The 25714-nt window shown below is 39.3% G+C and overlaps 1 protein-coding gene across 14 annotated transcripts in view; it reads left to right on the forward strand.

The window, feature by feature from the left end:
• The window catches only part of MEF2C (myocyte enhancer factor 2C), a 174527-nt gene that overhangs the window by 141901 nt on the left and 6912 nt on the right, over window positions 1–25714 (forward strand). For all 14 annotated transcript variants that reach the window (XM_043464692.1, XM_043464689.1, XM_043464690.1 and 11 more), the window contains 4 exons: window positions 263–310; window positions 17794–17966; window positions 20377–20506; window positions 21367–21502. In XM_043464692.1, coding sequence (XP_043320627.1) covers window positions 263–310; window positions 17794–17966; window positions 20377–20506; window positions 21367–21502 — 487 coding nt within the window. The remainder of the gene's footprint in view (window positions 1–262; window positions 311–17793; window positions 17967–20376; window positions 20507–21366; window positions 21503–25714) is intronic.

Raw genomic sequence — 25714 nt, forward strand, 5'->3', positions numbered from 1 at the left:
AGAGACCATTCAAAGACTAGATTTTTTTTAAAGGTAATCTTAGGGAAAAAGATGCTGCAAAATGTCAGTGATGGAATGTATTTTTAGTGTTTGAGCGCAGCATGTCACAGTAAAACAAATGTCAGCCGTCTGACCTAGGTAACACTTGACAAGTGTAGGACTCTTGGGAGAACCCTAAGAATACTAAAGTTGCCAGAGGTACAGTGTGTTGCCCTGGGCGCCATTAGCCTTCCTCCTTCTGAGCTTCGTCTTCCGTCCACAGGTGGTCTGATGGGTGGAGACCTCACGTCCGGTGCAGGCACCAGTGCAGGTGAGTGGAGACCCCGGTCCTGGAGTGCGTGTCGTTGTTGAGCAGTCCTTTACTTGGTGATCTGCAGACGTAAGTCTTTTCAATAAAGTTGAGAGATCAGGGAGACTCATGCGAAAATGGCCCCAAGAATTTCTAAAGCATTCTGATGAAGCAGGAGTGATCGGATAGTAACTCAGAGACGACTATTTGTTAAGTAGACCTTTCCATAATAAAGCTTCAGCTAGTCAACAAAATCAGAATTGGGGGTTCTGATGAAATCAATTTAATCCTGGATACCATCTCTGGTGGCCGCCAGAGTACCTTTAGCAAACCTTGCAAGTCGCGTCCTTTGTAAATTATTTCACATGAAATGTGAATCACTTTCTATACAAAGAAGTACTGAACTCCTGTATACTTCTAAAGGAGAATGCATAAAGAAAAGGAAGGAGTGAGATTATAACCATTCAACAATACTGTTAATAAAATAAAACCACCTCTGGGATTAAAATAAGTTCTTAGAGAATATAAACACAGTGTACCTCTCAAAAAAGCACATTAAATACAGTTCAGCTCTTTAAGAACTTCTTGCATTATGGCCAATTGGTCTCATAGTCGCATTTCTCCAGGGTCCCATGCTAATTCATATTATTGTGATTACTGAGATGTCGATGTCATTTCCAATGCAGAGGTGAGACAGCACAATACTTTCTAATGCTAACTGCAGTTCACTGTTGGCATAACAGGTAACCATGGTAATTCCTGCAGTAGAACATACTATACATTTAAAATAGTAGGAGGCAGGCATGATAACACAAGGTTATATTTGAAATATCAAAAATTTCAAGTTTATTGAAATATCTATGGACAGCCTAATTAAAATATTTTGCCAGGTTCAACTATAATAGGCTGTTAATTATAAGAAAGAAGATTAAAAATTGGCATATAGAAACATGTTTATAAATATGTCCATTTGGGAGTAATGTGTCTTATTTCTGATATTGGCTCTTCACTAATTCAGTAAGTAATGAAGAAAAAGGGTAAGAACTAGCGGATTAACAAACAGAATCAATGATCCTGACTTCCTATTTTATCTAGCTTTTAAGGACTAGATAGAGTCAGATTAATGAGTAGACTGAATATACAATTTTTCTGGATATTTACAAAGTGCTCATTTTTTCCCCCTCAAAAAAAATACCTTAGGATTTGTAGCCTGAAAATTATAGACCAAAACTAGACCATTGTGTCTTGGATTCAAGTCTCTGCCAGACACTATGGCTAGAAGGGGTGGTGGGCCTGAAAACTGGGTTGTCTCAAAATCCAAGAAAAAGGTAAATAAGAGTAGTTTAGATATTATGATATTTTATCCAGTATCTTGATGCATCAGTTTGCTTGCTTGTATGAGAACAGCCAATAACAGTGATGAAAGTTAATAGAAAAAGCATGTGGAGTTGGGGAACGGGTACTCATCTTTGATGACATGGCCTCTTGTCACTGCCTAATAGCTAAAATGCTTTAGAATTCTGTATTGAAAATAAGCGTGTTCAATTATGCTGTCATTGTCAATTCCCTGACAGTCCACTAAGTTAAATGGCCCTCCAGGGACAAAGAAGACACTCAATCTTGTAAACATAAAAGTTAGCCACATATAGGCTATAGCGTCATTGAACTAAAAAAAAAAAAATCTTGTAGGCTTAGCAAATTCATTCCCCAACTTCAGGACCTCTGCCATAACTCAAGAATCTTCTACTTCAAAAAATGGAAGGAAGTTAAAAAAACAACACTCAGTTGGTCCACTTTGATGATGATAAATACTGTATCTTGATGACTGTATCTTATAGTGAGGAGCATATAACAGTCAGTTTCTGTATAGTTATGAAAGAGTTACTTCCCCACTTTTTAAAAATAGAGGAAGAAGCCCTTTCTAACTCTGGTTCCACAGAACACCTGTTGCAGATGCCACTGAGTCTTGAGCTTAGCTGCTACGTCCTGCCCACAGACTCAGCCGTCTGCCCCTTCTTGCTCATACCAGCCTGTATCAAATGTCAGAGTGAATATATTGGTCCTGATGTCAGAGAATCACATAACGCCGAGGGAAACAAGGCTAGTCAGAATGTCTCTGCATTTTCAGAAAAGAAAACTAAAGCAAAACAGCCAAAAGATACCTTCCAAATTTTGAATATTGTCGTTGAAATTCAAGGTCTCAGATAACGTTAGAAACTCTGAGGTCAAGTGGCAGGACTCTGCCGTTAAGTTAAAGTATTTTTCAGCCTGTGCATACTCAGTTGCTTCAGTGGTGTCCGACCCTGCAACCCTGTGGACTGTAGCCCGTCAGGCTCCTCTGTCCATGGGATTCTCCAGGCAAGAGTACTGGAGTGGGTTGCCGTGTCTTCCTCGAGGGATTGAACCCAAATCGTGTATGTCTCCTGCATTGGCAGATGGGTTCTTTACCACTAGTCTCCACCTGGAAAACCCTTTTCAGTCCAATTTTCTTCAATATCTACTCATCTCAACTTGCAAAAAGAGTATAGTCTCACGAGGGAAGGAAGTAAATTCAGTATTTATTGTGTTTCTTTAAAACCAAGAGAACAAAGAAGTAAGCATCCTTCCCTCTCAGCTTGAGCATAAAGTATAGCATCTTTTGCATCCACTCACTCCCTGCACTATGCCTCTCCCTCATCCCACCATCCAATGAGTCATCAGGTCTTACCAACTTACCAAATGTCTCCAAGGTATTTCCTAAATCTACCCTCTTTCTCTCCATTCCTATCTCACTGCCCTGGTTCAGGCTCATAGCAACACTCCAGAACTATCTCCAAAGATCCCTAATTCATCTCCCGACCTCACATTGCATCCCACTCCAGACTCCCTATTAGTCTTTATCAAAGCCTTAAACTCATTGTAGGTCATCATTCAGATGCTTAAACTCCAGCAATGTTTTCCCAGCTCTTTCAGAGTTAACCATGAGCCTCTTGTCTCTATGGGCTTTGCTGGTGGCTCTGCGGTAAAGAATCTGCCTGCAACGCAGGGACATAAAAGATTGAGGGTTCGATCCCTGGGTCGGGAAGATCCTCTGGCGGAGGGCATGGCAACCCACTCCAGTATTCTTGCCTGGAGAATCCCATGGACAGAGGGGCCTGGCAGCAACAGTCCATAGGGTCACAAAGAGTCAGACGGGACTGAAGTAACAGCATGCACGCATGCCCTTATCTCTGGCCCATCCCTACTCTCTGGGCTTCCACCTTCTTTCTGCCACTGCCATCAAGAACCCCGCACTCAAGTTCTAATAATAGCAAACATCTAAATTGCTGTTACTATGTGATTTAACACACACCAAAAAAACCTTTTATTTACATAGCAGCCCTTTAATGTAGATATTCATATTATGCCCTTTCTATCGTCAGGGGACCTAAGGCACAGAGAGATTAAGTATTGGCCCAAGGTGGAACCCAGGCAGTCTGTCTCCAGAGTGCATGTTCTTAACTGCATTGTGCTTCCACTTTCTCAACAGCGTCACAGCTTCTTGCTTTTGTGTGTACATTCTTAGCATTCTCCTACTGTGAAGTGCTCCTGAGCACTGCTTGTCACCCTGCAGAATTCAGTTCAGCCATTCAGGAAATCCTTTCCTGACCCTTCCAGAAAGAATTAGGCACCTCTCTTGCCTACCTTGTTTATCTCCTTGCATTGTAATTGCATTATCTGTTCATACTCTCCTGGACACATCCCTCTGGGGGCAGACTGTCTTCAGTTTGTATTCCCAGCTCAAGATACAAGAGAGAGGACATGGCAGATATTCAGTAAATCCGTGTTAGCCGAATAAAGGAAAATTTGATCTTCTAGACATAAATTTTTTATACTGTTTATGTGGAAAAAAGAAAAAAATACTTCAAAGAAGTAATGTAATTTTAAATACAAAAAGATATACCCTTATCTGTAATTCACAGAAATAATCTTCTGATACTGTAGGTAATGAATAGTGAATTCATTATTTGATTAAATGGCTGAGCACTATTAACCAATAAAGTTTTACAAACTTTAACTTACCTAATGGAAAACCTGGAGGGCATATATATATCAGTAAATAAAACATAGGCGGGTGCCTCTGACCATCACAAGTTTCTTCTTGAAATAATGAACATCTTATTGCTTAAGTTGAAGTCCTTTCATACATGAAGGTGAGAGAGAGGTGATAAAGAAGAAACAGGATGGGGTTGTACTCTTGATGTAAGGGAAATATGCACCAAGTCATTATAATACGTTAGTAATAGTGACATTTGTAGGTTTCAGTTGACAGTTATTCATCCACTATTTAATCCTTTACTTTCAAGAGCCAAAATTGAAAGTCATTGCTTTTAAAATTACATTTTGTCATGTCTCTGTACATTAAGGCTTTTAACATGCTAATCTTAGTGCTTACAGATGATTGTAAGATCAAGTTCAGTTGAGTTTCTGTATTCATTAGGTTTAATCGTTAGCACAGCAGTGCCTTGTGTTGGATTATTCATTTTCTTATTGGTGCCCTTTGTTTTCGTGACATAGTTCCTTTTTTATTGGGTTGAAAGTACCAGTATGCTCAAGGGTGTACTGTTTCCTGATTGAGATTAAAAAAAAAGGGGGGCAGGGGGTCAAAGAGCAGAAAGAAAATCCTTTAGGAATCTCTTTGAAAAGTCAGGAGAATTGTTAGCAATTTGACAATAAGGCAAAGGATATTTATGTATATTGGTTAATAATTTTAATTGGCATTTATTGTAAATTAGAGATAATTTTATATAAAAAGAAACAGCTGTTTCCTTATTTTGATTGTTAATTGTTTACTATTTTATGCATTTGGTTGTCAAGCATCGTCACTTCTGGAATGCTTAATTTGTATCAGCTAAATACATGGAGACTTGGTAGTGGCAGTGTGCTGCTGTGGATAAACCACGGAGCAGTGGCTGAGTAAGGAGACCTGGCTTCCAGACTCTGAAGACTCCACTCGGCAAGACTTTGGGCCATGACTCTGGACTTCTGAACTTAGTACTCACATTAGGGATAAGACACAAAAGTCTTTAGGGTCCATTTTCATCTAATGTTTTATGATCATAGAATCATAAAAGTTCACCAACATGACATTTTTGTAATTCATTTCACATTGGAAAAAAATAAATTTAGCATACCATAAAATAGACCTAAATGAGAAGAGGAAAAGTTCATAACAATGTTTAATTATTCTATATCAATACCATTGCTTTACAGCTATTTGTTTTTGAAAATACTTACCGAAATTTTCTTGGCTGACTTTCTTATCTACCAAGTAGACTGCTGTGCAGTTCTTACTCAGTGATTTAAAATATCAATGTGAAGTGGTTAAAAATTCAGCTTAAAAGAATTGGCTTTGACAAGTTTACCCTTTTTTTGCCTAACAAAACACAACTTCAGAATCAATATTCAAGAAAAGGAGATTACCATTTAGTTACTCTCAAACAAAACTTTTTTGTTAGTATAAAAATATAATTTTATATTACTTTTTTAAAAATTGTTAAGCAGCCTATGGAAAAAAAGCTAAGTTAACAGTTGGATTCTTTTGAAGTATTTTGTTAGTTTCAATTGTTCTGAATAAAAATTCTGAGCGCATTATCAGTTTTGCCTTGGGAGCTCACTCAAAACATAAATAAAGATCCAACAGCATTGCTTTATTATTATCTATGCAATTCAGTAACAGTGATATTTTTAACCCAAACCAAGGTTATCTAGATTTCTTAAAAGAAAAAAATTTACTGTCCTCTAGTTGGATAACCTACAGCACGTGATAATCAGCCACCGCCAAGGAAATCAGTGTCCACTTCCCAAATACAAGACCTGGCAGGTTGTAGATAAAGTGATACCTTGACACCGTTCTGTAGAGGCCATGCTGAAGTGAGAGAGGCAGGTGGAAGAAAAGACAAGTGGATGTTATAGGCTAAGTCAGGACACCATCTACTTTCAGCCCCTTTGGTTTGAATTAATTCTTAAGGAGTTTGATTTCCAGAAGGAAAAACAAAATTTCAAATTGTAACTTCACCAGAGAGTGTTTGAGCAGATTTTAGAGCCTTTTGTATATCAATGATTCTGACCTCACAAATTGGATCCTTTTTATCCCCTTTCTATTATATTTAGTAAAGCAATGTGAAAATTGGTCTCTTCACTCATATCCCATTGATTTAACCTAAGAGTGTGATTAATAATAAAATTTTGGTCTTTTTAATATTGATTCAAGCAGTTAACATTTCCTCCCTAATTTATTAGTTTTATTCAACGTTTGCCTTTTTTCTCTCAGTATTTTTTTTTTCCTCACACAGTGTTGGTTTCTCTCTTTCCCGTTTTTGGCATCACCATAAGATTTTATTTGGAGATAATACAGAAGCTCTTCTCAAAATCATTAGTGATATGAAACTGCATCAATAGACAGCAGATCCTGACGGAGGGATGTGGTTAAAAAACCCCTCTTGGAAATCAATGTTTTACCTACCGGGGACTTTTTGGGGCTTCAAGACTTTCAGCCAAATGTATAATGTGCTGTTTTTAGACAAACCTTTGCCAGTCTTAAATTTTAGTTAGGGTTATATAGTATGTTTCACTTGAATTTAAGTTTTAAGTGTGCAGTCATGAAACAGTCTCATATTTGAAAGATCAAATATATTCCCTTAGTTTATGTGAAAGGAAACTCAGGGGCTTCCCTCGTGGCTCACCAGTAAAGAATCTGCCTGTGATGCAGGGGACCCGGGTTCGACCCCTGGATCAGGAGGATCCCCTGAAGAAGGGAATGGCAATCCAGTCCAGCATTCTTTCCTGGAGAATCCCAGGGACGGAGGAGCCTGGCGGACTGTAGTCCATCGAGCTGCAAAGAGTCGTACCCGACTGAAGCAGCTGAGCCGCACGCAAAGGAAACTGTATTGGACCAAAGCCTTGGCTAAATAGGTTCAGTTTGTCTTCTACAGATGTGTTCACGGGGTGCTAAGTGTTCACTCAGTTCGTTCATTATTGCTCCATTTCAGCTATATTAACTGAACATAATATCTACTTGGTAACTGTCTTACTAAACACTGTCCCTTCCTGTCACAATTTTTTGACCTTAGACTCCACTTACAATCTCTAGTTATGACAAAGAACTGATTTGTTGTATTTGTACTGTAAGAGGGGAAAAAAGATCCCTGCTTTATTAGGTTATAATGATATAATAATATTATATTATCAGTCACGTCCTACTCTTTGTGATCCCATGGACTGTAGCCCACCCGGCTCCTCTGTGGAATTTCCCAGGCAAGAATAGTGGAATGGGTTGCCATTTCCTCCTCCAGGGGATCTTCCTGACCCAGGGATCAATCGAACCCAAGTCTCCTGGGTCTCAGGCATTGGCAGGCAGATTCTTTACCAGTGAGCCACCTGGGCAGCCCATAGTAATAATAGTAAATCTAAATCTGTGGTCAATTTACCTATTCAAACATGATAACATTAATTTAGAAAACAATCATGAAAAGGAAACCTTTGGTATTAAGCAGCTCAGAGAAAACTGTAAAATCATGGAGCAAAAGTTTTGCTCATGCAGTAATTTGGGAAAAATACTTCAGAGGCAGATATTCAGAATAATAAAATAACCAAGAAAAATACATGATGTTCGAGTTACTTTAGGGAAGACGTTGTCCTTGGAAAGTCTGTGAATCCCCATGTTGCAGGATTGTGGTGAAAATTAAATGAGATCATCAATACAAGGCAGCATTGAGCACACGTTCTGCCCTAGAGTAAGTGCTTGTTAAAAAATGTTGGCTCTTGTTAGTATTATAATTATCTATATTCTTGACTTCTAAGCAAAAAAGAAAGCTTGGTTTAATCTAGTCCCAGTAATATTTATGAAATGTGCAGGGTGTGAGTAGTGTTCTACTAGGCTTCACCAAGACAGATGCCTGCCACATCCCCTACCCTAGACGCTGGGAGTAGAGAGGAGATATTAAATAAATCCCAGACAGAAAGGGAGCGCAGTGCAGTGCAGGGCAACACATTTTGTTCGAACATTATCATCTTCTGATGTATTTGCAGCAGTTGTGTAAATGTTAAAACCACAAGTAATTATTCTTTCTCTTCTGTCACGTTCTCTCTAATTTGAACTGTCTCAATATTTTTGTTTAGAAAAATGAGTGAAAGAATGAGCAATTGTGTCAATAATGAAGACACCCCCTCATTTTTTAGCAAAGAGACAGCCCCCAAATCGCAAGAAGTGAACAATTAAGTGAGTCATAAATCTATCTATCATTCATTGTTAAGTGGAACTTTTTTTTAAGATAGCAAGGTTCCATCTCATTTTTATGGTGCGATGAAAAACTATCCCTTCAGTAAGACAGTCCTCAGAACAGAACAATATTTTGTGTGTCTTTGTGCCCTGGAAACATCAGATTGTCAACTTTTTTCTTGTTTGCAAATGGAGCCTTTATTCCAAGAGAAGGGAAGATTCATGGATGCATTCTAAATCTGAAACATCTGGCTTTGGTAATAATGTAGTGGAAGCAGCTTGTGCTTTGGATTCAAATCAAAGCTCTCCCACTTACTGACAAGTCTTAGAAACTCCCGGAACCTCAGTTTCCTCATCTGTCAAAAATCGGGACAATAATGCCTGACCCACATGACTCTCAGGAAAAAGATGAGAGTGGTCTGCCAACACAAACCTGCTTTATGACACAGACTCCAGTCTTTGGAAGAATAACTTAGTACCCAGTAAAATTTCTTTACTTCTGCCTCACAATCCAGAGGCCATTGTATGTGCTGTATGTTTAAAGTTCTAGTTGACAGATAGACTGTTAATTTCTCAAAGGATTCTAAACAGAGCCAAGAAACATCCAGGATGAGTAGAGTCGATAGGAAATTCATAAAGGTCTGGTTCATCATCAGGGTGACCTAGTCAAGCTGAAGAGACTAGTCTCTTTTTAGAACGTCTGCTGCCCTCCAACTGGTACAACCAAGAATAGTCTTGGCTTGGGTGTATTCTTGGGGTATTTTTCTAAGAATACACCACAAAAGGCACTGAGGTTTCACAGGAGTTTCTTCTCAGTCTGACATTATGCGTTATTATATTGTTTCCCTGAGAAACCCCCAGATAGAGTGGAGACTTGATTTTTACTTTTAAGAATCTGTAATCAGGAGTCTTTAGCTGGATAAGAATCAGAAATCTGATTTGCCCCCATTCTGCAGTAGGCATATTGAAATTTTCATCATTCCCAGATTTCTGACCTCTAAATGTTTTGTGGTTGCCTTTTCCCTTAGAGCCATCCCATGAAAAAGATCTCCTTTCCCCTCCAAGAAAAAAGAAAAAAACCTGATTGTGATTTACAACAGCTGTATAACTTATAGCTGCTGTTGCTTTTAACAACGTTTCAAGCATTCAGGGCAAAGTGAATGTAAGACTGAAGACTAGAAGGTCATAATTTTTTCCACTAAAAACTATTTTAGGTGTGTTGCTTACAGTAGCACAGTGGGTTAAATGAGCCAGTTTACTGTTTACAATTAAGATTACATGAAAAGATGTAGGTTTATTTGCGACACAGAACAATGTCCTGACACTGGAAACTAACTTAAAACTTTTTAAAGGTCAAATGTAAAATTAATTGATAGTAGTGAACATTATTGGGCTTCCCTGATAGCTCACTTGGTGAAGAATCCTCCTGCAATGCAAGAGACCCTGGTTTGATTCCTGGGTTGGGAAGATCTGCTGGAGAAGGGATAGGCTACCCACTCCACCATTCTTGGGCTTCCCTTGTGGCTCAGCTGGTAAAGAATTCACCTGCAATACGGGAGACCTGGGTTCGATCCTTAGGTTGAAAAGATCCCCTGAAGAAGGGAAGGGCTACCCACTGCAGTATTCTGGCCTGGAGAATTCCACGGACTGTATAGTACATGGGATCGCAAAGAACCAGACACGACTGAGCAACTTTCACTTCACTTCAGTGAACATTATTATATATGTAACATCTTTAGTTTTACAAGATTGTATGCCAGAAATGTTTTCAGAATTGTTCTGTTGAAAGAAAAAAAAAATCCTAAGTGGGAAAAACATTTGGCTGAAGTAAAAACAGAAAATCAATACATCAGAGGTTTAGCTCTGTGTTCAACTTAATGTTTTCCTGTGGCAGTTTGCTCCAAAGTCCCAAAAATAAAATACCATTAACAAAGTACGAAACAAAGTAATTTCTATAACCTGTATATTAGAAATTCTTTTTCAGATACCTAATAGTGGATACTCTAAGATACTGGGCATTTTCCTATCATGTTGCGTGGTTTTGATGAAGCTGGTCTCTTAAATAGATGGTCGGTAGGTAAACATCTTTACCCTCTATTACAGGGGAGAAGATTATTGACTAAAATATTTCAGAATCTACCTTTAAAAGCATACTTAATCATCTGCTCAAAATAGCACACTGCAAGTTAAACAGCTTCTCTGGCATTTAGTAGCTAAACCCAATATTTCCTATTTGTAAATATTTATTTATCCAGAAGGAGACTAGAAATACGGTTTGGAACATTGCCCCTTATGTAAGTCCAGTGTCTTTTGAACCAGAATTGCTATTTTTGACACCCAAGTTGACCATGTTCCACATCACCCCTGACTTAGGAGGCCCCTTTTTTAAAAATATTTATTTTATTTTGACTCTGCCAGGTCTTCGTTGTGGCCTGCGGGATCTTTGTTTCAGCAGGCGAACTCTTGGTTCCAGCATGTGGGATCTAGTTCTCCAGCCAGGGATTGAACCCGGGCCCCCTCTGTGAGGAGCATGGCGTGTTAACCTCTGGCCCAGCGGGAAGATCCCTTAGGGGGTGCCCCCCTTTGAGTCTCATGCCCCTGGTCTCCCACTTTTGTTTCCTCTCTTCCTTTGTGTTCCTGGAATTTTAGGATGAGATTGGATAGAGAAGAGTTTTAAGAGCCTCAGAGTATGCCCCGGTTCCAAGGAGCAGGTCTATATTGTGCTTCAGAGCATGGGCTCTGGACACACTGCTGGGTTCAAACCTTGGCTCAACCAGTTGATAGCTGTTTGCCGTTGGGCAAGTTATGGGATCTTTCTCTTCTTCAGCTTTCTATGTATGTAACCCAAGGATACTCTTAGCACCTCACAGGGCTGTTGTTGTGAGGATGAACGGTGCTTTATATCCGTGTGTAATAGCCAACACACTGCATAGGCGCGTGTACGTTCTGGGTACGTAATGTGGATGGGTGATGTTCATGTTCTTGGTCATTCATACGATAGAAAATGCTTGCCGTTGTTAATATTGCATGGTCGTGTTGGTGATGGCTGCCTCGGGAGAGTACGTGGGAGTCTCTGATTCAGATGACTTTTATGCTTCTCTCACACTAATGAAATCATTGCTTAGCATGTGAAAAACCAGGGCGCAGTGTAGTTGAAGAAAGTCTAATGGAGACCTCATGACGAGGAACTGCATTTATCTGCTTAATCCTCCTTTGTCCTCATCGCCCATCTGCCTTGTAAATCTTCCCAAGGCTGCCGCTTCATTCAGACCTCATTCCTCATGTGCTCCCTGGCAGATGTGTCCTAACTAGCTCTCTCACAGCAGTCTCACCCTTTAATGCCTCCTTTCTGCTGCCACTCTTGCTCTTTACTCGACACACAGCTAACGATGCCACCTCCTACTCACAAACAACTTTGGCTGTTCTTTATCTGTGGTATAAAGTTTAGTAAAAGTTTAGTATCAAGTCTCCAGTATTAAAGTTAACATGACCCAAGAGGCTTATGTTAGCCAAGCCTACTTTCCCAGCTTCTGAAAACTGCATCCCCTGAAATGACCTATATTTCGCCTTCACAGGAATCCTCGTCCTTCTCAAACACAGTCATGACTCTGAGCTCTATCATGAATTCCCTCTCTCCAGGAAGCCTCTCTCCGAACCATCTAGTAAAATCCAGTGCACTCTTAATTGCCACCCTTCTACCATTCTTTTTCCTAGGAAAGCATGCAGCCCATCTTTTGGTAGAAAGTTCTGTGTGAGTAAATTGTCATTGAAATTCATCTTGATATAGAGACAACCCGTGGCAGTAGACACTTGTCAGTGTGGAAGAAAAGATCCAGCACCTCCGAGTTTTCTTCTTCATTAGGGGGAAGTTCTACTTTATTTGTTTCTGCTGCTTACATTTAGCTAAGGTAATGTGCTAGCAAATGATTAACAGGTGCAGCAGATGAAAAAAGAAGCTTCAATTAGCTCTCTATTAACAAATTTAGTAGGTGGGCACTTGCATGATTTTCTGATTTTTATATTATGTGGTTGATAAGCAGTTTGTCTCGGCAGTGTACTTGGTCATCACCTTGATGTTTGAAATTACCAAGTTACACGTTACATTTTCAGTTCTTATCCAGTGTTCCCTCATAACTTGACTTGTAGTGCCATTTCTCAATAATTTTCATTTTTCCAGCATAATCTGTCTATGTGTTTTGTGAGCATTTGAAACACGTAATAGATGAGTGCTCTATGTCGTATTAGCCTCTAATTGTGCAGGATTTGGGAGGAGAGTGAGTTCAGGTGGACTGAGGTTCTGTGAAAGTACCATGAGAGCCCTGGGCCTTAGCTGACCCTGAAAAATGAATTTTGAGTTAACAGGAAGTCAAACACTGCCAGTTACTGACCTGCTAGAGCAAAGGCTCAGATGTATTCAGAGGATGGTGAGCTTGGCCGTGGCCATTGGAAGTTAGGTTAGATACACACAGAACAGGTCAAACTGTGTCCACGTCTGAGAGCCAAGTCAGGGCGCTGACCCGCTAGAGTGAAGTATGATCTGAAAAAGGAACATGAGAGAAGCAGCACTGAAGAAAGATTTTTTATAAAGAACACTTTGGGTGTGTACGTTAGCTTTATCATCACACATGTGCACGGAAGTTTGCATACAGCTTCAAGGAGCAAGCTTCCTGCAGCCCATCATTTTAAGGCCTGCTGAAAGACCCTGCAACTAGAGACCAGGAACCCAAACAGCAGGTTATGGAAAGACCTCGTCAGATGGACGCGAAAGCTTAATGTAGGATGGTGGCAGTGAAAATGGACAGAGGCCTTTTTGAAGAAAAATTGACAAGATCTGGTAACTAATTGGATAGGGAGTTGAAAGAGGGAGCGGGGAATAGTCAAAGATGATGATTTGAGAGACTACAGAAAAGATAGTGCCCATGAAAAAAATTAACCTTGGTCCATGAGGACTAGTTTCTGTTTTGTTCTTATTAGTTTTATATGCTTGTATTTATAATATAAAGTCTGGGAGGAAAAAAATGAAGTGAAAAGACTCACAATGTCTAAACATCCAAATAGGAGAAAGTTTCAGAAATTCGGGCTCAAAGAGAGTTCCACATTCAGTTGAGCTCTGTGAAACAAGGCAAAGTGTCCTCCTCACAACATCATAAGCCAGAAATATGTTCTTTGAATTTACAACTTCTTAAAATAGGAGTCAATTAAAAAAAAAAAAAGTACAGCAAGTGTTTTCAAGTTAACTGGAGAGAAAAAAAATTTTTTTCTGCTAACACCACATTTGAAGTTCTATATATTTACACTAGTTTTAATATGAGTGTTTAGAAATTTGTAACCCAGCGAGGTGCATTCTATTATCCTTGATACAGATTATATCGTGAATGCTCCAATTGTTTTATGTGAAACAATATTTTTCATCAAATGAAACTATAAAACAGGCGAACTCCAAAGTTGGTCTGCTCTTCATTTTCTTATAATCTATAATCAGGAAATCCATTCACTCGTGCTTTATAATTTTTGTGCTTTTAAGTGGTCAGGGGAATGTGACATCTGCATGCAGCCCCATCCAAATTGATCATCGTCCCGGGCAGAGAGAGGGTAATTTTAAAACGTAGCATGAAGAGAGGTGGAATCTCTATCTCAGAAGTTTATTGAAGGGTAGCGTTTCCCACCTCCCGACCCTGACTTTGAAAGAGACCATTCTGTTGGGTGAATTTATCTTAAGGTAAGACAGCAGCCTCAACAGAAGGCCACAGCGCCCGGAGTGAGGAGGAGGCCGCAGTTTCCGAGCCGATTTAAATGCAGGCTCTTCTTAGCAGTAAACCACACGAATGTATTCATCATTGATTTTCAAATGATAGGTTTCTATATCACTGGTTTAGGATCCACAGCCTCACATTCCTGAATCTATATTATGCCAAAAGAATAACAACTTGGTGGCTGGAAACAGAAATGGTTATTATATGGCTCCAAAATGCTAGCTGGCACAATATGCTAAAAACAGCAGAAATTCACCGGTAAAAGGCAGAATTTATTTGTTCTCAAAAATAACTTTTATGCTCTAAAAATATGAATTTAAGAAGTGTCATCGTGGTTCAAAATATTTTACCTTCAGTATGTAAACACCTTAAAATATGTGACTAATCTTCTAAAATGGCATAATTTCCGAACAAGAGGAAATATTCCAAGAGGAAAAATAGAATGCTTTTCAAATCTTTTTTTTTAAGTTTTAAGGCATTTATTAGGTGAAAACCTAAAATATATGTTTGCTTTTTATCTTCCCCCTGCCCCCCGCCTATTGCTGCCCCAAATCATTGTTTAAAATGTGGGCAAAAGGCTTTGTTGGAATTTCTCAGAATTCACTCTAGAAAAAAAAATTTTTTCTTAATAAAAAAAAGCTTTTCTCAGAGCCTTCGTGCAGCATTTCCATTTTCGCACACTGGCCCAGTGCTCGTCATATCACAGGACAACACATTTCATAAAGCGGTTTTACTTCCTTTTAGCAAAATAACTCCTCCATGCAAACCAGTATCGGCATCTACCAAGCCCGGGTTTTAGTTTCTTCTGATCTGTTCAAGCTTCATTGCACTGCTTAACTGACTTTTTTTTTCCCCCTTTCTTTTGAAATTACCCAGCTAATTTTCCATTTGATTGTTTATTTAAACCAGATCTCACACAGGCTTAATAGATAAGTGACATAGGCATTCAGCGTATCTGTCAGTCTGAGCTTCGGCTGACAAGAAAGGAGAGTGAAAACTTTGTCTCGGTTTTCTCACTCCGTTTTTATCCCATGGAATCTATTAATTAAAACGAAAGCCCTAGCATAGTCACAATAATGATTCAGTAAGACACATTAAATATAAAAGTCCTCTGAGCATTCTATTTTATCAAGTGTCTTTCTACGTGAACATACCCTTTGTATTTCTCCTAGCCAAAAAAGGTAAATGTGTTTGTTTCTTGTAATCACTTTTGCCACAGAAAACTGTCCAAATTAACTGTGCAAATTTCTTCTTGGCTTTTGACATCTTTAGTTGGCTTTAGAGAATATAGCTAATTTTCTTGAAGTTTTATTACAGAAGAGCATCTTATATACAAACTCAACCAACATTTCTTAAGCAGATACTTGATACTTGATGCATTTTTCCAGGAGGGGTTGTTTGTTTTATTTTGTGGGTTTTTTCCTCCAGTAAGGTGGCGAATGTTATGCATAACCCAATTGACAGATTTAATCTTGTAGTTATTTGTTATACATTCAGCCTGTTTGTTCATGCATAAAATAAGACAAGCAAAATGAAAGGGATGTGAAGAACCAGTATGCTCCAAACATTATTAAAGCTGTGTGTGTGCATGCTCAGTCATGTCCTACTCTTTGCAACCCCATGGACTGTAGCCTGCCAGGCTCCTCTGTCCATGGGATTTCCCAAGCAAGAATACTGTAGTGGGGTGCCATGCCCTCCTCCAGGGGATCTTCCTGACCCAGGGATCAAAACCACCTCTCCTGCATCTCCTGCATTGGCGGGCAGATTCTTTACCACTGCACTACTTGGGAAGCCAAAACAGTGTACCTCAAATAGATTTTAATTCAAAAGATGTACCCAAATATATCTCCTGAAATATACCGGGGCTTTGCCTTCCTAATTCCTCACCGTAGCTCGGGTCATCATAGAAATTTCCAGACTGGATCACACTGTCAGGCCTTCCTAAAATATCCCAATGCCAGTAAACCTCTCTGTCCCCTTAAAGGCCTATGTTCCCTCTGCTCTGCAGCCTTCAGGGCTCTGCATTTCCACCATTTAAAACCCAAGACACGTTAGCCTGGAATTCACAGGCTGACCTCCAGTGGGCTCCCCAGCCCAGCCCTCCATATTCCTTCAGAATCTTTGCCTCTTTTCTCGTGGGTTCCCTTCTCACCAGAATCCTCACAGAGGCTCTGGCTGTCCTCTGTAAATAGCCACCGTGGCCCTTTCCCAGTGCCCAGTCATGAGACCAGAGACCTTTTTGTCTCCTCTGTTTTTTCAGGACCCACATCAGTTCTTGCCTCTTCCATGAATCTCGTTCGGATAATCTCTTCCTTGCTGGGAACCCAGTAGCCCTTAATCTGGATTCCTCTGTGGCACCTCACCCCAGGCTGCCCGGTCTCACACACGGCCATGTCGGATTGCCACAAAGGACTGCACGGGCCTTGGAGGACCGGGGCCTTGTCTCTGCCGCCCCACCGAATAGCACACAGTTATCATTCGTCCTGGGGTCATAGATGTCTCCTTGAGAGAGCTCCAGAAAACAGCCGTCTGGGTTTCCAGCAAGGGTTGTTGAATTGGCCTAGGTGGTTTCTCCGTTTCTCCAGTCAGAGACGCTGGAGGAAACCAGCAGGGACTTCCGGTTCAGCTCAGGTTGCGTCTCTGCACCTCTGCCGGCCACGGGCCGGTGTATTTTGAGTTCTGAGAAAGGGACACCTTCAGAGAGCCGTTTGTCTGCTAATGGGAGGGGGAAGACTAAACATCAGAGACCCAAGAAAAACCTTTCAGGACGGTTCCCACTCGTTGGCTACTCCTGGGCCCTGGGCATCAGCCCTTTAGCGGAGGCCTCACCCCCTCCTTTCAGCTCCTGAGGGGGAGTCCTGCTTTCTGAAGTTCTCCGTGAGCAAGAGAGCAGGGCTTCAGATTCGTCCACTGAGCCTCGTGAGGGAAGCAGACCAGAGAGAAAAAAGCCATAGGGAGAAATCGCTCAGAGAAAAGGGGAACTGAAGAGGAAAGCGTGTGAGAGGCTGCTACGCCTCCCGCGTGTCCTAGAAATTATAGCCTCGCTGGCGTGTCCTTTCTTCACTTAAGGACACACAGACACAAAATAAAACCCAAATCGTTGAACCGAAAGAGTGAGTCATGCCGGCCAGGCCTCCGCTGAGCTAGTCAATTAAAGTTCAAGACCAATTCAGTGCTTTTCTTAGGCCCTGAAAGACTGTCTGACTTTTGTCCCAACTTTTTTCTAATAGAAAAAAATAAATAAATAAAAGTATATGCTGACTTCCGGACAAGTTGATGCCTCTTAGGTTTCTTCTCATTAGGAGTTTTTAATCTTCCTTCAGCGGCATATTAAAGAACTGACTGGGTTACTCCTGAGGAGGTTGTCAGTCATCCTGTGACTTTCCACGTACATTATTGTCTCACCCTGTTAATCCTTTCTTCCTCATCTCATGTAGTGTATGCTCTAGAAACATTTTTTGAGTCCAGATTTTTTTTTTTTCCTGAGTGCTCTCACTGTTTTCTCTTAACAGGGAATGGGTATGGCAATCCCCGAAACTCACCAGGTCTGCTGGTCTCACCTGGTAACTTGAACAAGAATATGCAAGCAAAATCTCCTCCCCCCATGAATTTAGGGATGAATAACCGTAAACCAGACCTCCGAGTTCTTATTCCACCAGGCAGCAAGAATACGATGCCATCAGTGGTAATGTGAAATTCCATTTTAAATAAATGTTGATAATGTTTTGTATATGTTTTGCTCTTTTTGTATTTGTCTGACTTTATGAGTTACTTGCATGTTCCCAAAAATCAACATGTCAGTGTTGTTGCTGCAGCCCTGTTTGGATTTAGCTATTATTTCTAGTAACTGGTTTGCGTTTCCCTTTTCCATGGGAAAAAAAAAAAAGAACCAACATCTAATAAACTCCATTATAGGGCTGGTGTTCTGGAGCAAAAAAAAAAAAAAAAAAACATTTCCTTTTAAGGCCCCCAATTTATAATTAGAAAAAAATCATTACCTAGTACTCTGCTTATGGGATGTATGATTTGACCAATGGTAGAGCCAAACTCACGGAGTGAGGTATTTCATAAGATTTTTACAGGATTGAACTAAATAAGTATGCTCTTAAGGTGCTGACAGTGAAAAATCTTTTTCATAATTTCTAAATGAACTCTCTCCCGTTAATTGGCATTTGTTCTCTTAGGTATATTGCAGTGATAATGTTTAATACATCACATGCCTGTGCACTGCCTCAGTTCTCCTTTACAAATATGTGTTAATGCCAGTAATTACCTCTCAAAAACAAATTGTCTTAAAATTCTAGGCAATTGAGAACAAAGGTTATATTTTCCATCAAAAAAAAGTTGTGGCACTTATAAGAATAAATACAAAATATAAATAATATCCCTGGAAGCTATCATTTTTCCTTCTCCTGGGTCTGAAGGACTAAGGTGAAGATAATCCTGTGGGCCCAAATTCAACAACAAAGAGACTTACATTCTCCAAATTAGCTTTGCTTAAGAGCGAGAGAACATTTAAAACCAGGATTCAGTAGACAAATTTAGATCATTCTGCAAACACATTTTTTTTTCTTTCTCTCTGTGGCAAGCTTCAGAGTAAAATGGTCCTGCAAGCTGATTAGTTTATTATGGCACAGTGCAGATTAATTTTGAATATCAACCCCCCCAAAATTCACATAATATGCAACATTCCCTTTGGAAAAGGCTGGGTCTAATAAATAAAACCTCCCACAGGGCCATCACCAAGCAGTTTGGGCCACGCATGGCAGGCTGTCTCTATCAGCAGATTGATTTCAAGTCCTTTAAAACTGATGCTTTCCCAGGGATTCCATGAGCTGTTGGTCAGGTCTGTCAGTGTTAGCCAGGTGCAGTTTCCCCCTTCCTCCAGCAAGTGCGCTTTCAAAGTACCATCTTTTTTTTTCCTCAAAATGTGGTGGTGAAATAATGAAGGTTGAAACCCTGACCTGTGCTGAAAACTGGATAGATTGTCTTCACGTTGGAGACAAACAGCTCATTAAAGGAAACAAAGAATATCTTTGTAAGGAGTTGTCTTTAGAGTCTGAGTTTTAAAGCTGTTTAAACTGTCATGCCTGTCAGAGGATGCTTTTCCTTTTGTTGAAAAGATTTTGCCCAAGTATAAATATTTACAGACACTAATTAATAAAACTCCTTCCCCATGCTCTCAGTCTGAGGATGTCGACCTGCTCTTGGTAAGTGGTGAGGGCACGTCTCTTCAGTGCCACGTGCAAGGAAAAACCCACAGCAGCCGTTAGGTGGAGAGGTGGGAGCAGTAACATGGAGAGATTTGGGGAGTTAGTGTGTGTCAATATTGATTATTTAGAAATAATTTCAAGTATCACTTACAGGTGAAATACCAGGTTATCTATTTTTCTGTTTGACCCTCTGTAAGTGAAGGCCCATGTGTTCCATCTATTTTTGGATTTAATTTATAGTACAGTTGTAACAAACAAATGTCCTCAGTTATTTAAAGCCACAAAGATACTTATTTTTCTAAGAATTAACTTCTCACGATATTTAAGTGTATATGAATTTTTAATCTCCTTGCTCTAAGGAATTAAATATACGTTAGCTGTTTTGCCATCTAGTTTGAGGGAAGTTTTAGAAGAACCTGAAAAAAAGTGGTCAGAGCACCACCTGCTGGTCAAAACGTAGCATGAGCCCTCTACCCATCTGCTCTGCTATATATACAACTGAGCACAAAAACCACCATGGTTGATTTTAATTTTTTTTTCAATTTGCATTTGAATAAAAACTGAAACAATGGAAGTACAGTATACATATTTCATCAGTTTTCAACATAGTCTGTTTTTACCCATAATAAAGCTATGGTACTTGTTACTAGTTCAGTTGCCTAGGAGATACTGATGTAATGGGTTACTATGGCAACAGCTGGTCTCTTGAAGGATTGTAAATGATAGGGTTGGCAGAGTTCATAGAGACACATGTTAAATGATTAATTTCATGAGATTTGTACCAAGTTATCTCTTTATATGCAAAACTAATACTGAAATCTAGTGTTTTTAAGTTTTAAAAAAAAATTCTATTCCATAATATCTTTTTATTTACTTTAAAAGAATCAAAGGATAAATAACTCCCAGTCTGCTCAGTCATTGGCTACCCCAGTGGTTTCCGTAGCAACTCCTACTTTACCAGGACAAGGGATGGGAGGATATCCATCAGCCATTTCAACAACATATGGTACCGGTGAGTAGTTTTGCCATGTTCAAATAATACATTAAATACTTTCCATTAAAAAGCAAAATTAAAATGATATTACCTATTAGTCTGTTAGGAAGCTTTATTTAATACCTGTGGTGTTCAGATCATTATACCATTACCTATTCATTACTAAGAAAAAGTGAATATCCACATGATTCTTTCTTAGTGACCAAAAGTTTTGTTAACCCAACCTGAATTCAATATAGAAGAACAATTTCAAGGAAAATGAGCTGTTATTTCTTTGATGTAATACTGAAGCTGAAGCTCCAATACTTTGGCCAGAGCTAACTCTTTGGAAAAGACCCTGATATTGGGAAAGATGGAGGGCTGGAGGAGAAAGAGGGGACAGACGGTGAGATGATTGGATGGCATCACCAATTCAATGGACATGAGTTTGAGCAAACTCTAGGAGATAGTGAAGGACAGGGAAGCCTGGCCATGTTGCAGTCAATGGGGGTCACAGAGTTGGACACAACTTAGTGACTGAACAACAACAGTAGAAAGCTCACTTTCTCAGGATTGTTTAAAAAACGTTTCTAGATCATCAAATACTAGGTACCTGCCTGTGATACCAGATTGTAGTTCTAATAAACTGAAATTGCTTGCTGTACTACATTGACGTTTGCATGGAAAACTTAATTTTGGTGCATAGTATATATCTCCTTTGAATTAAAATTGTCCCTAATGTTTTATCTCCCTCCCTGCCCAAATTAAAAAAAAAAAAAGTATAATAATCATTCGAGAATACTAATAGGATATTTTAAGAATTGAAAATGATTATTCTGTTCTCCATTTGGTAATTTCCAAATTAAATCTTTTGCCTTCCTGTCTCGTCTTTGCTCCAGAGTACTCTCTGAGTAGTGCAGACCTGTCCTCTCTGTCTGGCTTTAACACCGCCAGCGCTCTTCATCTTGGGTCAGTAACTGGCTGGCAACAGCAGCACCTCCACAACATGCCGCCGTCCGCCCTCAGCCAGCTGGGGTAAGCAGTGTTACTTCTTTCATGACACTTGTTCGTAAATGCGTCTGTGAAATGGCAGATGGCAGCCTCTAGGTTTGGGCCCTAATGTCCCTTTCGAGGATGTGAGATTCTGCTGGATCAAAATCTGAAAGTACTTAGCAGGTTAATATCTTTCACGTGGCTTAAATAGAACTTTCCTCCTCCTTTATGAGGAGGGGGAGCTCTGTGATAATAGGGCATTTTATTTTCCTGTTGTTTTAGGCTGTATTTGTTTCCACTGCTCTCAGTGATAAAGTTCTCTGCAGTTAAGCTTTCACATAGTTCACGTGGGACAGAAGAAAACATTTACAGTTATTCTTTGAATTTTTGCGCTATTTGAGAATCTTTTTTGCTTCGCATAAACCACATAGTTCTTAATGTGATTAGCATAGTTAATTACTCAGAGGGTCAACTATCCCACTGATACACAGACTTCATATATTTATAATATACTCATAATATAGTTGTGTATTCGTAGATATTATATGAATATGCATATATGTATATGTACACACACTAATTATTTAAATTTGGGTATAAAAATAGTTTTTGTTGTTTTCTGAAGTCAGAAGATGTCTGTTTTCTGCCCCCTTGTGGTACTTTTGAGATATGTCTTTATCATGGAAATAACTCCTGTCATTTATCAATGGAAAGGTTGAAATCTTAAAAAGCCCTAAATTCAAAAATAATACTGCTTGTAAAACCAGGAGTTTTATTTTTAAGTTTAAAACATGAACCAAAGACTTGACTTTCAGTTTAACTAAGAACTCCAAAACTTCAGTTAATCTTCAAAAGAAAATACAAGGAGGATATAAAATATTTAAAGATAACCCATTTTTATATGTTAGAAAAATGCTGTTTGTTTCCCCCACTTTTACCCTTCTGCTGAGCCATTTGGTTAAAATAGTTAGCTAGTTCTATGTTCATATTCTAAGGAGACAATGAGAATAAAATGCTGATTAGAATAAAAATTACTGATTGATACCACAGCTTCTCTTACCCCTCTCCAGCCCCACTAGCTTTCACATGGAATTGATTTCACATAGATTAGTGCTCTGGTTGTGGAGTTTATACCCAACTACTATTTGCTTATGTGCATTTTCCTCACTAATCACTATTGTTGAAACTCTAACCTCAAAATAAATAAATTCTCTTGACACTGTTGCTCTGCTTCCTTGAAAGATTAACTTTGAAGATACATCACATATTGATCAGCAACACAATGTCTCTTTAGGATAACATTTAAATTTTCCTAGAAGTGTTTAACTATCCAAATAGACACGTATTGCAATAACTTTTTCAGATCATTACCACTAAGTACATCGTACCAACAGGCATTCTTAAAATCATACACGTGGCATTGTACTTCTGTGGTTCAGCAGTGAATCCACTGTTTATTGCTTTTTGTCAAAAGTAAAAGTCCCCGTTCTTATTTTTCATAAAATTGATCCATTATAGGACTAGCACTCCTTAGAGATTATCAGTGTCAAAAGTCATATTATTTTCTCTGATATGGCTTTCTTTTGTTTTCGGTAACAACTGACAGTTTGCATTTTTACATAGAAAATACATGGATTTATATATTTTAACTACCCTACAATTTTTTAATTCACTTCTGGGAAGAGAATTTTATTTTTATTCTACATGGGAAGAATCTAATTCTTTGCTGCCATTAATAGCAGCTTCAGTAAATGAGAAAGAAGGGACAGCCCAGGACTAGTGAGGAACTGAATTACAACAGTCAAGGATGAAGCATTTTGTTTAGTTCCGGTTGCCTTCAACACCAGTTCTCATGGTGCACGAGTTGACTCTGAATTTAGTCTATGTGTTTTTATTGTACTTAATCACTTCCCTTATCCCTCAAATAGATACCCCTTCCAGGCCTTCTAATTTTGTCCTGCCTGCCTTTCTTCTCTCCTTCCTTCCTTCCTTCCTTCCTTCCTCAAACCACACCCCCCCTCCACACACACACACACACACACACACAGTTTTCAAAAGGAGATTCCTTCAGATGGATTAGCCTACGCTCACACGATTAAATCTTAAGCTCAAAAAGAAAAAAAACCCACATTATAATATTTATGTAAAATAAATTATATGAGCTACCTTTATTCCTTACAATGTCAGTCACTTTTTTAAAAATTGATATTTTTCCAAGCCAAACTAGTCTCAAATACTTGTGTTGTGGATTCACATTCTTTCCAGTAGATACAGTGTTCAAAGCAGAGTAAAATATCTTTCAGCCCACCAAAGCAGATATTCCCCACAGCCCAAGAGGGTCACAGTTCTTTCTCAGAATTAAACTATGAAAGAGATCTTCATATTTTGCTCATGGAAATACCTTTAAATCCTCAAAACTATATTGTTAGCACTCTCTAGTATCTGATTTTGTCTAAGCAAGTTAGAAATAACAGCATAAACTGACCAGATACAGGGGATAGAGTGGACTAGAAGGAACTTACCATCAAGGGTTAGCAAAAGTCATTCATATACTAATATTTCAGAAAATGACCCTCGAATGTTTTGGTGTTTTTCTCCTACCACCTAAAAAAAAAGACAACCTAACTTTTAGAAGCGTGTTCATCATCGTGCTTATTAATGTAGGTATTCAGTACACACTGAGAGATGACTTTAAGTAAAGACAATTTTTAAAAGGTTAGGTTAAATACAGTTGGATCGTCTAATTTCCAGGCGGAGGCAGTAAGAAATTTTAATAAAGCTCTCCACTCATGTTTCATTTCTGAACACCATGGGGAAGGTAGGTGTTTTCCCAGCTGGAAGGAAGGCCTCTGCAGTAGCTGGAATCCTACAGCAGGGCTGGATGTGGGAACTTGCGTATCTGGCTTTTGTCTCCCATGCACCTCATCACCCACACATAGGAAGTATCTCACAGTTAACTGTGTCTATCAAAACTGCGTTCTCAAGAACAAGTAGACCAACATGCTTATCTCTGAGTCTAGCATATATACAGCTAAGTGATGTTCAGTTCAGTTCAGTCACTCAGTTGTGTCCAACTCTTTGTGACCCCATGGATTGCAGCAACGCCAGGCTTCCCTGTCCATCACCATCTCCCGGAGCCTGCCCAAACTCATGTCCATCGAGTCAGTGATGCCATCCAACCATCTCATCCTCTGTCATCTCCTTCTCCTCCCACCTTCGATCTTTCCCAGCATCAGGGTCCTTTCCAATGAGTCAGTCCTTCGCATCAAGTGGCCAAAGTATTGGAGTTTCAGCTTCAACATCAGTCCTTCCAATGAATATTCAGGACTGATCTCCTTTAGGATGGACTGGTTGGATCTCCTTGCTTTCCAGGGGACTTTCAAGAGTCTTCTCCAACACCACAGTCCAAAAGCATCTATTCTTCGGTGCTCAGCTTTCTATATAGTCCAACTCTCACATCCATACATGATTACTGGAAAAGCCATAGCTTTGACTAGGTGGACTTTTGTTGACAAAGTAATGTCTCTGCTTTTTAATATGCTGTCTAGGTTAGTCATAACTTTTCTCCAAGGAGCAAGCGTCTTTTAATTTCATGGCTGCAGTCACCATCTGCAGTGATTTTGGAGCCCAGAAAAATAGTCTTTCACTGTTTCCACTGTTTCCCCATCTATTTGCCATGAAGTGATGGGACCGGATGCCATGATCTTAGTTTTCTGAATGTTGAGCTTTAAGCCAACTTTTTCACTCTCCTCTTTTCACTTTCATTGAGAGGCTCTTTAGTTCTTCTTTACTTTCTGCCATAAGGGTGCTGTCATCTGCATATCTGGGGTTATTGATATTTCTCCCAGCAGTCTTGATTCCAGCTTGTGCTTCATCCAGCCTGGCATTTCGCATGATGTACTCTGCATATAAGTTAAATAAGCAGGGTGACAATATACAGCCTTGACATACTCATTAAGTGATGTTAATGTTCCTTTTTCTTTTCAAGAACATACTTCTTTCATAATAGAGACTAGGCTATTAAAAGTCATTCTGTTCTGAATCGCATAGCACAGTAAAATGAAGCTGAATCTAAGATATCACTTACAATTCATTACTGTGAATTCAGTGTCCCCAGAACTACTCAAAATGCTTCATAAATGCTTTCAGTGTCAAATGAAATACCATCAACTAAGTTTATCTTATCTTGAGGACTAGCCTGTTTGTTTGAAGGAAAGGATAAACAATAAGTATTGTATCTTTTATGAGGAAGAG

The sequence above is a fragment of the Cervus canadensis genome, chromosome 4, assembly GCF_019320065.1.
Source record: "Cervus canadensis isolate Bull #8, Minnesota chromosome 4, ASM1932006v1, whole genome shotgun sequence".
In the NCBI taxonomy this organism is placed as follows: domain Eukaryota; kingdom Metazoa; phylum Chordata; class Mammalia; order Artiodactyla; family Cervidae; genus Cervus; species Cervus canadensis.